Below are 12,349 nucleotides of genomic sequence, written 5' to 3' on the forward strand. Positions count from 1 at the left end.
GCCTGGGTATTTTGTACCATCGGACACTCCACCCCCACAACTCCCAATCGGTGATGGGGCAGTTGTGGAGAGAGTGGAGAGTTTCCCATACCTGGGCAGTGTGCTTATGACCGGCTCCAGTTTAACAGCAGAGGTCTCACTCGGAATCAGTCGAGCGGCAATATCTTTTCATCGGTTGCGTAACGCTGTGTGGAAACTACCTGGTCTGTCGCTCCGCACGAAGCTTCAGGTCTTCTCGGCCACAGTTATTCCCTCCCTTCTCTACACTTGCGAAACGTGGACCCCCCTAATGGAGCATCTTCGCTGGTTGGAAACATTTAGGATGGCCTGCCTACGATCCATCCTGGGTTGTTCGGCCGGATCGAGGGGGCTAAACGGGCGCGGCACGGGCTAAAGAAGAGATGGAGTGATGTGGTACAGGAGGACGTGGAGCTGAGTGGACTTGCCGATGACTGGTACCAGCGGTGTCAAGATCGGTCTCTGTGGAGGAGGCTCGTGAAGGACGCTACTGGGCAGTTGGAGGCAGTCGCCCTCCAACAACAACGGAGGGCGGAGGCGCGACACTCACAACAACGAGCGGAGCGCCGGGTGGCTAAAGCACAGCAAGTTGGTACAGTAGCGGGCACAGGTGGTGCATCAGCCGGTGCATCAGCCAGTCATCTCGGTCAGTCGACCGGTGGCAACTGGGTCTGCCCCGTGACCTCCTGCCAGTGGGCGTTCGACACTTCACATGGCCTCAAGGTGCACATGGCCTGGCACAAGCGTCGTGGTGATGTCACCGCCACTTAGTCGCGAATGGCGGTTGTTGTTGTTGTGTGTCTATGTGTGTATGTGTCTATGTGTGTGTGTCTATGTGTGTATGTGTCTATGTATGTGTGTAATAAAGGTCGTGGAAGCGACTTCTGGAATCCGGTCTTTATTTGTCTTTCTTTACAACACTCCTTCACGCTGCTGACAGACAGCGTGAGAGGGATAGAGAGAGAGACGCGCGCGGCCACGTGGCAGCCTGGACCACGTGGCAGCCTGGACCACGTGGCAGCCTGGACCACGTGGCAGCCTGGACCACGTGGCAGCCTGGACCACGTGGCAGCCTGGACCCCGCTCCCGCGTGGCCTCTCCCTCCGTTCGTCCCAGTTCTGACCACGTGTTGTTCGTCTCCACCCCTATTTAATACCCGGGTCACGTGGTACCTTTCCACCAATCCTGGTTAGCCTCTATGGAATCTTCCAGACTCCACCGTACGCTCCCGGGACCACGCCCCTGACTCGTCCCCCCATTGGCTGTGGCTAAAGCCAGCAGATCCAATCCTCTACTTGCAGCTGTCACCTTCCCGTGACGTCAGGGCCACGCCCCTAGGCTTCTCCCCATTGGCTATGGACCAGGACCGGCAGAGCCAATTATCGTAACGAGGTGTGATCCGTCAGCGACCCGGATATATCCTCACATTACGTGTGTGTGTTTCTATGTGTGTGTGTCTATCTATGTGTGTGTCTATGTGTGTGTGTGTCTGTGTGTCTGTGTGTCTATGTGTGTGTCTGTGTGTGTCTATGTGTGTATGTGTATGTGTATATGTGTATGTGTCTATGTGTGTATGTGTGTGTGTGTGTCTGTGTGTGTGTCTATCTATGTGTGTGTGTCTATGTGTGTGTGTACGTGTGTGTGTGTGTGTCTATCTATGTGTGTGTCTGTGTATGTGTGTCTATGTATGTGTGTGTGTGTCTGTCTATGTGTGTGTGTGTGGGGAGCGGTAGTGTAGCGGTTAGCGCGCTGCGCTATGAACCTGGCGACCCGGGTTCGATTCCCGCTCACGGCTAACACCATGTAACGATTATCTGAACCGGTCCCGGGCCTCCCCTAGGTCGACTCAGCCTTAAATGAGTACCTGGTGCGGTGGGTAAACATCGCCACTGGGGGGACAAAGGCGGTTGGGCGTGGTGCTGGCCACCCACCCCCTCGTTCGTGTACCGTTCCGGCCTTCATAGGTGCTCGCTAACAGCACTTGCCCCTACAGTCTGTTAAGGCTATACGGGGGATCTTTGTCTTTGTCTATGTGTGTGTCTATGTGTATGTGTGTGTCTATGTGTATGTGTGTCTATGTGTGTCTATGTGTGTGTACGTGTGCGTGCGTGCAGGTTTGGCAGCCACGATTCGGGCCTGGCCTTCATGAACGACTTCCTGGCGGCCTCCGGCCCCGCCGCTCGCCGGCTCCTCTCCGACGTCTCGGCGGGAGACGGAGCCGGCGCCGTGGCCGGCTTCGACGGTTACATCGACCTGGGCCACGAGCTGGCCACCCTCCACATCCTCCTGCTGGAGGTCACCCAGCACCTGGACCAGGTGGGCGGGAGGAGGATGGGAAGATGGGAAGATGGGAGGATGTGAGGTTGGGAGGATGTGAGGATGGCAGGTTACATCGACCTGGGTCACGAGCTGGCCACCCTCCACATCCTCCTGCTGGAGGTCACCCAGCAGCTTGACCAGGTGGGCGGGAGGAGGATGGGAAGATGGGAAGATGGGAGGATGTGAGGATGGCAGGTTACATCGACCTGGGCCACGAGCTGGCCACCCTCCACATCCTCCTGCTGGAGGTCAGCTGGACCAGGTTGGGGGGAGGGAGGGTTTGGGGGGGATGTAGTGGGGAGGAAGGGAGGGATGAGGAGGGAGCGTAGAACAACGTGGAGCCAACACTCCCTCTCTCTCTCTCCCCCTCTCCCCCCCTCCCCCCTCTCTCCGTGCCCCCCCCCCCCCCCCCAGGCGACGTTGTCCCTGCTGGGCCCGCTGCCCCACATCCTGGCCGAGCTGAGCGCCGCCCTGGACAGCCCCACGCCACCACCACCACCACCACAGCAGCAGCAGCAGCAGCTGCGGCGTCTGTCCGGACGCTACAGCTCCACGCCAAACATCAACGGAGGTGGTGACGGTGGTGGCGGTGGTGGTGGTGGTGGTGGTGGTGGCGGTGGTGGTGAGAGCGGAGTCAGCAGTGTTCCCTCCGGCCTGCAGCGCATCTTCGAAGAGGAGGGGGGTGCAGGGAATGATGAGTGGAGAGGGTAAGGAGACACCACCACCAACAACCACAACAACCACCACCAACCACCAAACACCACCAACCACCAAACACCACCACCAACCACCAAACACCACCACCAACCACCAAACACCACCACCAACCACCAAACACCACCACCAACCACAACAACCACTAACACCAACCACCAAACACCACCACCACCAACCACAACAACAACCGCCATTCGCCACTAAGTGGCGGTGACGTCACCACGACGCTTGTGCCAGGCCAAGTGCACCTTGAGGCCACGTGAAGTGTCGAACGCCCGCTGGCAGGAGGTCACGGGGCAGACCCAGCAGGTGCCACAGGTTGACTGACTGAGATGACCGAGATGACTTGCTGATGCACCACCTGTGCCCCCTACTGTGCCAACTTGCTGTGCTTTAGCCACCCGGGTAGCCGTTTGCGACCCTGGTGCGGCCGGGTACGGGTACGACAGACCTGTTCTCTACCTGAGGATGGCTGCTTGCGTTGTGGCCGAAACGTCGTGAGAATTATGTTATTATGTTTGATTTTTATTATTTTATTATTTCCATTCTACGTGACTTTACCGAAAGAACCAAGAAGATGAATCAAAACCCGTTTGCGACCTCTGCCGTGAGCTCTCTCCGCTACCCGGCCACGCCTCCCTTCTCGAACCTTCTCGGAGGATACGGTGATGATGTCATCCCACAGCTCCGCCTCCTGGGGTCTGGGGTCTGCCCCCTTTTACCTGCTGTTACTCAGGGTAACCGTTGGGCCCTATGGCCCATAGACTCTCAGCATTGGGGCTCAGCCCCTCTGTCGCCCCCTATTGGCGTGTGGCCGGTATTGCCGGCAACTGCATGGGAAAGGCGCTTCTTGGCACAATGACACTGATACGCAGACGCCATGAGGGGAATGGCCAATCTACATTGGCCCTCTCCCCCACCACGGCACTGCCCACCACAGCGTTGCCTGTCCGGCACCACGAGGAGGTAGGGGGTTGTTTTGTTGGACACACAAACGCACAGACACACATAGACATACAGTTACACTTACAACAACAACCGCCATTCGCCACTAAGTGGCGGTAACGTCACCACGATGCTTGTGCCAGGCCATGTGCACCTTGAGGCCACGTGAAGTGTCGAACGCCTGCTGGCAGGAGGTCACGGGGCAGACCCAGCAGGTGCCACAGGTTGACTGACTGAGATGACCGAGATGACTGGCTGATGCACCACCTGTGCCCCCTACTGTGCCAACTTGCTGTGCTTTAGCCACCCACCAACCACAACAACCACTAACACCAACTATCACCACCACCAACACCCAACCACCAGCACTAACACCAACCACCACCAATCACCAACAACAACATCAACAACCACCGCAAGCCCCTCCTCGGCGTGCCTGGCAAGGCGATGTTGAATAATCCTTGCCGGGACCTTTCCCGGCACACTGAGGAGTGAGATGCCCCTGTTGTTCTACCTGATGACGATTGCTTGTGTTGCAATCGAAACGTCGTATTATATTATTTAATTTATTTTATTTCTACGTGACTTTAGCGAAAGAACCAAAGAGTATTTCCTGCCGTCAAGAAAGCTTCAAATCCTCCTGCCGTTGTCGTTGAGCTGATCTGGCCCATGCCTTCCAATCACTCCAGACCAGGTGCCAGCATCATGGCCAACTCGGGCATTGAAGTCACCCAACAAGATTACTCTATCTCGAGTGGCCACTTTAGCCAGCACCTGTGACAGGAGGTCATAGAAGGCATCTGCCTCATCGGCCTTGCCTGCATCCCTCCACGGCATATGTAACCACGACCACCACTCCTCGCCTCCGGTTGATGGGAAGGCGAGCCCAAAGTAGCCTGGGGCTTACAGCTTCCCAGACCTCACCGCCACGCTCCCACGCCCCCTTGATTATTTTGTTCAGAAGAAGAGCCACTCCCTGTTGTTTGGCAGTCTCCTGCCCTGAGTAGAGGACTCTCCACCCCTCATGGTGGCAGGGGCCAGAGCCGGTCCACCGGACCTCCTGAATGCCACAGAGATCCAGGCGGTACTGGTCCAGCTCCCGACAGAGGAGTGGCAGCCTCTCCTACGCAGTGAGCGTTCGAACATTCCACGTGACCATCCGTAGTGGTTTTGTGTTGTTTCTGGAGGAGCCCCGAGGGTAAAGATTCAGTCTCCTGGCTCCGCCAAATGGGGTTTGACCAGGAGACGTCATAGACGCCTGTCCCCCCGGGGCCTCCGGCACAAACTTCGTTCGATATTTTTCAGACGTGGTTTAGCAGTAATTAATTGAAGGTGGAGGGGTTACCAGCCCCTCGCACCCATCCAGAGCCCCCATTTGGCCGCTGTGGTGGCTACAGTTGTAGTGGGTTGAATAACTAGAGGAGAGCTTCTCTGAGGCAACTCAGTTTTTGTCTACCAATTCACACTTAACACAGAGAGGTAACGGCCCCTCACACCCAATACCCTATGGAGGTTACTCTCCAGACTACTACGCCCCTCACTGGCTAATATACAAGTCCTCCGTGAGTGAAACTTGAATTTTCACTGGTATACAAGCTGGAGCCGACCCTTGCCAGGGCTACGAGGCTTTTTGTCTGGACGTCGACTGCCTGGGACCGTTCAGAGGTCCGGCTTTTATACAGAGCCGTGAGCCAGAGGTCGCAACCGGGTACCCGATACCCGTACCCTACCCGATACTTGGCTACCCGTACCCGGCCGGGTACGGGTACGGGTAGCTGTTTGCGACCCTGGTGCGGCTGGGTACAGGTACGACATACCTGTTCTCCTCCTGAGGACGGCTGCTTGCGTTGTGGCCGAAACGTCGTGAGAATTGTATTTTATTATGTTTTATTTTTATTATTTTATTATTTCCATTCTACGTGACTTTACTGAAAGAACCAAGAAGATGAATCCCTGCAGTCACGAATGAAGCTTTACATCGAAATTCTTGCCAATGTCGTCCCCCCTCCTTCCCTCCGGCCTAGGGGCGACTTCCCCAGGAAATCCTCCACCACCATCACCACTCAGGAAAATGACGGTGGTGGTGGCGGCGGTGGCGGCGGTGGTGGCGGTGCTGGTGGTGGTGGTGGCGGCGGCGGTGCTGGTGGTGGTGGTGGCGGTGGTGGCGGTGGCGGTGGTGGTGCTGGTGGCGGTGGTGGTGGATCGTTCTACCGAGCGTCGTCATCCCAGTCCCACCTGGCTCCCACCGCCGCCGCCGCCGCCGCAAAGAGCGACGGGATGTCCCGCTCACTCCACCACGCCTCCACCTCCTCCTCGTCCTCTTCCTCCACTCATCATCATCAGCAGCAGCAGCATCAGCAGCAGCAGCATCATCAGCACCACGCGCCGCGCTGGAACGGCAGCAAAAGCCTCTCGCTGCTTGACCTGCAACAGCCCGAGAGGCACACGGCCGAGAGAGCCGCGGACGAACGCTCCTGGACCACCACCTCTGACCACCACCACCACTACAACAACCACCAGCACAACCAACAACAACAACAGCAGCAGCAGCAGCTGCTGCTTCAACAACAACAGCAGCAGCAGCAGCAGCTCCAACCGCTGTCCTTTCAGAACCCGCTCTTCAACTTCTCGGCAATAGCTGCACAGCAGAGGGGTCGTGACGGTGGTGGTGGTGGTGGTGGTGGCGGCGGTCGTGGTGGTGGCGGCGGTGGTGGTGGTGGTGGTAGGAGAAGAGGAGACTCGGAGGAGGTGACCAAGCACCACACGTACAGCGGCACCGAGGACTTGGTGAGACGGGGAGGTGCGGTGATGCAGCAGCAGCAGCAGCAGCTGCAGCTGCAGCAGGGAAAGATCAACAGCCTGGGGCCGCAGTGGCGAGCGGAGGGTGAGTGATTATTATGACGATGCTGATGCTGCTGATGCTGCTGATGCTGCTGCTTCTTCTTCTACTGCTGCTTCTTCTGCTACTGCTGCTTCTACTGCTGCTTCTACTGCTGCTGATGCTGATTCTACTGCTTCTACTGCTTCTGCTGCTGCTGATGCTGCTGATTCTACTGCTTCTACTGCTGCTGCTGCTTCTGCTGCTACTGCTGCTTCTACTGCTGCTTCTGCTGCTGCTGATTCGACTGCTTCTACTGCTTCTACTGCTGCTTCTTCTACTACTACTGCTTCTTCTACTACTGCTTCTACTACTACTGCTTCTACTGCTGCTTCTGCTGCTGCCTCTGCTGCTACTGCTGCTTCTACTACTGCTTCTACTACTGCTTCTTCTACTACTGCTTCTACTTCTGCTTCTACTGCTGCTGCTGCTACTGCTGCTTCTGCTGCTACTGTTGCTTCTACTGTTGCTGATGCTACTGCTGCTTCTACTGCTGCTTCTACTGCTGCTGATGCTACTGCTGCTTCTACTGCTGCTTCTACTGCTGCTGATGCTGCTGCTGATGCTGCTTCTGTTGCTGCTGCTGCTACTGCTTCTCCTGCTGCTACTGCTGCTACCACATAGTCTATGGGTCTTTATGTAGACCCATAGTGAGACAGAGAGAGACATAGTCTATGGGTCGCTCTCTCTGTCTCTCTGTATCACTACGGGTCTACATAGAGACCCACGGAGACACACACACAGTCTGTGTGTCTCTATGTATCTCTATGTGTCTACATAGAGACCCACAGAGACCCATAGACATCCACAGAGACCCACAGAGACCCACAAAGACCCATAGACATCCACAGAGACCCACAGAGACCCACAGAGACCCACAGAGACCCACAGAGACTCACGAGGTTCCACAGATACCCACAGAGACCCACAGAGACTCACGGGGTTCCACAGATACCCACAGAGACCCACAGAGATCCACAGAGACACACAGAGATCCACAGAGACCCACAGAGATCCACAGAGACCCACAGAGATTCACAGAGACCCACAGAGACCCACAGAGACCCACAGAGACCCACAGAGATCCACAGAGACCCACAGACACCCACAGAGACCCACAGAGACCCACAGAGACCCACAGAGACCCATAGAGACCCACAGAGACCCACAGAGACTCACAGAGACCCACAGAGACCCACAGAGACACACAGAGACCCACAGAGACCCACAGAGACCCACAGAGGCCCACAAAGACCCACAGAGTCCCACAGAGACCCACAGAGACCCACAGAGACATAGACCCACAGAGACCCACAGAGACCCACAAAGACCCACAGAGTCCCACAGAGTCCCACAGAGACCCACAGAGACCCACAGAGACCCACAGAGATCCACAGAGACCCACAGAGATCCACAGAGACCCACAGAGACCCACAGAGATCCACAGAGACCCACAGACACCCACAGAGCACCCACAGAGACCCACAGAGACCCACAGAGACCCACAGAGGCCCATAGAGACCCACAGAGACCCACAGAGACCCACAGAGACTCACAGAGACCCACCGAGACCCACAGAGACACACAGAGACCCACAGAGACCCACAGAGACCCACAGAGACCCACAGAGGCCCACAAAGACCCACAGAGTCCCACAGAGACCCACAGAGACAGAGACCCACAGAGACCCACAGAGACCCACAAAGACCCACAGAGTCCCACAGAGTCCCACAGAGACCCACAGAGACCCACAGAGACCCACAGACACCCACAGAGACTCACAGAGACCCACAGAGACAGAGACCCACAGAGACCCACAGAGACCCACAGAGACCCACATAGACACACAGAGACCCACAGACACCCACAGAGACCCACAGAGACCCACAGACCCACAGAGACCCACAGAGACCCACAGACACCCACAGAGACCCACAGACCCACAGAGACCCACAGAGACCCACAGAGACCCACAGAGACCCGCACACTAAACCATGAACTCTCATGTAGTTTCTAAGCGTCTAACCTCCGTGCCTTGGCCCTGCACAGACGCCGGTCCTCCCCCGGGAGGCAAGGGGGCCCGCCGGGGTCCGCCGGGACCCCCAGCGGGACCCCCCGAGGGGCCCCCCGGCTCGCAGGGCCCCCCATTTGGGGGGGCGGCGGCGGCGGCGTTGGTGCCGTTGGCCCGGCCACGGCAACATTCTGGGTCATCCAAGGGCGAGAGCCCCACCCCGGCATCACGCCCATCGGCTCACCGGGTCCCGGTGAGTGTTACAACAACAACATCAACATCAACAACAATAACCGCCATTCGCCACTAAGTGGCGGTGAAGTCACCACGACGCTTGTGCCAGGCCATGTGCACCTTGAGGCTACCACGTGAAGTGTCGAACGCCCGCTGGCAGGAGGTCACGGGGCAGACCCAGCAGGTGCCACGGGTCGACTGACCGAGATGACCGAGATGACTGGCTGATGCACCACCTGTGCCCCCTACTGTACCAACTTGCTGTGCTTTAGCCACCCGGCGCTCGGCTCGTTGTTGTGAGCGTCGCTCCTCCACCCTCCGTTGTTGTTGGAGGGCGACTGCCTCCAACTGCCCAGTAGCGTCCTTCACGAGCCTCCTCCACAGAGGCCGATCTTGACACCGCTGGTACCAGTCATCGGCAAGTCCACTCAGCTCCACGTCCTCCTGTGCCACATCACTCCATCTCTTCTCTAGCCCGTGCCGCGCTCGTTTAGCCCCCTCGATCCGGCCGAAAAGCTGTTTAGGCATGCGGTGGCTGGGCATGCGGGCTACATGACCCAGCCAACGCAGCCTTGCCTGCCGGAGGAGCTCACCGATGGGACTTTGCCCAGATCTTTCAAGGATTTGTGGACACGTGGTGTGACACGTGGTGTGACACGTGGTGTGGCACGTGGTGTGACACGTGGTGTGACACGTGGTGTGACACGTGGTGTGACACGTGGTGTGACACGTGGTGTGTGACACGCGGTGTGACACGTGGTGTGTGACACGCGGTGTGACACGCGGTGTGTCACGTGGTGTGTCACGTGGTGCGTCACGCGGTGCGTCACGTGGTGCGTCACGTGGTGCGTCACGTGGTGCGACACGTGGTGTGACACGTGGTGTGTCACGTGGTGCGTCACGTGGTGCGTCACGTGGTGCGTCACGCGGTGCGTCACGCGGTGCGTCACGCGGTGCGACACGTGGTGTGACACGTGGTGTGACACGTGGTGTGACACGTGGTGTGTGTGTCACGCGGTGTGACACGTGGTGTGACACGTGGTGTGACACGTGGTGTGAGACACGTGGTGTGACACGTGGTGTGACACGTGGTGTGAGACACGTGGTGTGACACGTGGTGTGACACGTGGTGTGTGTCACGTGGTGTGACACGTGGTGTGTGACACGTGGTGTGTGACACGTGGTGTGTGACACGTGGTGTGACACGTGGTGTGACACGTGGTGTGTGACACGTGGTGTGACACGTGGTGTGTGACACGTGGTGTGTGACACGTGGTGTGACACGTGGTGTGTGACACGTGGTGTGACGTGCGCTGTGACGCAGCCCGACTCCCCCGTGAGTGCCGCTGACCTGTCTCCGGTGGAGCGCACTGCCGCCTGGCTCCTGCACCTGCAGTGCAGCGACCACGACCCTGACGACCTCCACCACCACCAGCACCACCACACTGAAGACCTCCAGCACCACCACCACCATCAGCACCACACTGAAGACCTCCACCACCAGCAGCAGCAGCAGCAGCACACTGATGAGCAGCAGCAGCGCATCCTCAGGAAGGTGGGTGGGTGGGTGAGTGGGTGGGTGGGTGAGTGAGTGAGTGAGTGGGTGAGTGAGTGGGTGGGTGGGTGGGTGAGTGAGTGGGTGGGTGGGTGAGTGAGTGGGTGGGTGGGTGAGTGAGTGGGTGGGTGGGTGAGTGGGTGGGTAGGTGGGTGGGTGAGTGGGTGGGTGGGTGGGTCGGTGAGTGGGTGGGTGGGTGGGTGGGTGAGTGGGTGGGTGGGTGGGTGGGTGGGTGGGTAGGTGGGTAGGTGAGTGAGTGGGTGAGTGGGTGGGTTGGTGAGTGGGTGAGTGGGTGGGTGGGTGAGTAGGTGGGTGAGTGAGTAAGTGGGTGAGCGGGTGAGTGTGTGGGAAGGTGAGTGAGTCAGTGAGTGGGTGGGTGGGCGAGTAAGCCGGTAGGAGTAGGGGTGGCGGCGGTGGTTGTTGTAGTGGTGATGATGGTGACGGTAATGGTGGTGGTAGTGGTGGTGGTGGTGGTGACGGTAGTGGTGGTGGTGACGGTAGTGGTGGTGGTGACGGTAGTAGTGGTGGTGGTGACGGTAGTGGTGGTGAAGGTGACGGTAGTGGTGGTGGTGATGGTAGTGTTGGTGGTGATGATGGTGATGATGGTGGTGATGGTGGTGCTGATGCCCCCCCCCCGCCCCCGCCAGTACGAGTGTGAGCTGAGCGCGCTGCGCGAGCTGCTGGCGGCGTCGACGCGCCGCCAGCAAGAGAGCGCCCAGCGGCTGCGCCTGCAGGAGGAGCAGCGCGAGGCGGTGCAGCAGGAGTACCGCGCTCGCCTCGAGGAGAGCGGCGAGCGGCTGCGGCGGCAGCAGGAGGACAAGGAGGCGCAGATGAAGGGCATCATCAGCAGGTCGGTGGGCGGGTGGGTGACTGGGTGGGTGAGGGAGTGGGTGGGTGGTGGAGTGGGTGGGTGGGTGGGTGGGTGGGGTGAGTGGGTGGAGTGGGTGGGTGGGTGGGTGGGTGGGTGGGTGGGTGGAGTGGGTGGGTGGGTGGGTGGAGTGGGGTGGGTGGGTGGGTGGGTGGAGTGGGTGGGTGGGTGGGTGGAGTGGGTGGGTGGGTGGGTGGAGTGGGTGGGTGGGTGGGTGGAGTGGGTGGGTGGGTGGGTGGGTGGAGTGGGTGGGTGGGTGGGTGGAGTGGGTGGGTGGGTGGGTGGAGTGGGCGGGTGGGTGGGTGGAGTGGGCGGGTGGGTGGGTGGAGTGGGCGGGTGGGTGGGTGGAGTGGGCGGGGTGGGTGGGTGGAGTGGGTGGGTGGGTGGGTGGAGTGGGTGGGTGGGTGGGTGGAGTGGGTGGGTGGGTGGGTGGGTGGAGTGGGTGGGTGGGTGGGTGGAGTGGGTGGGTGGGTGGGTGGGTGGGTGGGTGGAGTGGGTGGGTGGGTGGAGTGGGTGGGTGGGTGGGTGTGTGAGTGACTGGGTGAGGGAGTGGGTGAGTGGGTAGTGACTGGGTGACTGGGTGAGTGGGTGGGTGGTTGAGTGGATGAGTGAGTGGGTGAGTGAGTGAGTGGGTGAAGTGGGTAGTGACTGGGTGAGTTGGTGGGTGGGTGGGTGAGTGGGTGAAGTGGGTAGTGACTGGGTGGGTGAGTGGGTGAGTGGGTGGGTGGGTGAGAGAGTGGGTGGGTGGGTGAGGGAGTGGGTGGGTGGGTGAGGGAGTGGGTGGGTGGGTGAGGGAGTGGGTGG

At 59.1% G+C, this 12,349-nt stretch overlaps 1 protein-coding gene across 2 annotated transcripts in view; it reads left to right on the forward strand.

Annotated features, from left to right (window-relative positions):
- LOC133361105 (ras GTPase-activating protein nGAP-like) overlaps positions 1–12,349 on the forward strand; it is a 44,112-nt gene that overhangs the window by 20,657 nt on the left and 11,106 nt on the right. The window contains exons 8-14 of one of the 2 annotated variants that reach the window (XM_061579937.1): positions 2,133–2,313; positions 2,458–2,478; positions 2,752–3,044; positions 6,024–6,883; positions 8,927–9,141; positions 10,447–10,677; positions 11,325–11,527. In XM_061579937.1, coding sequence (XP_061435921.1) covers positions 2,133–2,313; positions 2,458–2,478; positions 2,752–3,044; positions 6,024–6,883; positions 8,927–9,141; positions 10,447–10,677; positions 11,325–11,527 — 2,004 coding nt within the window. Of the gene's footprint in view, positions 1–2,132; positions 2,335–2,457; positions 2,479–2,751; positions 3,045–6,023; positions 6,884–8,926; positions 9,142–10,446; positions 10,678–11,324; positions 11,528–12,349 lie in introns of both variants that reach the window. The other variant, XM_061579936.1, reaches the window with a different exon arrangement.

This window comes from Lethenteron reissneri, chromosome 71 (assembly GCF_015708825.2).
Source record: "Lethenteron reissneri isolate LAM-NWPU_2019-01 chromosome 71, ASM1570882v1, whole genome shotgun sequence".
NCBI classification, from domain to species: Eukaryota; Metazoa; Chordata; class Hyperoartia; order Petromyzontiformes; family Petromyzontidae; genus Lethenteron; species Lethenteron reissneri.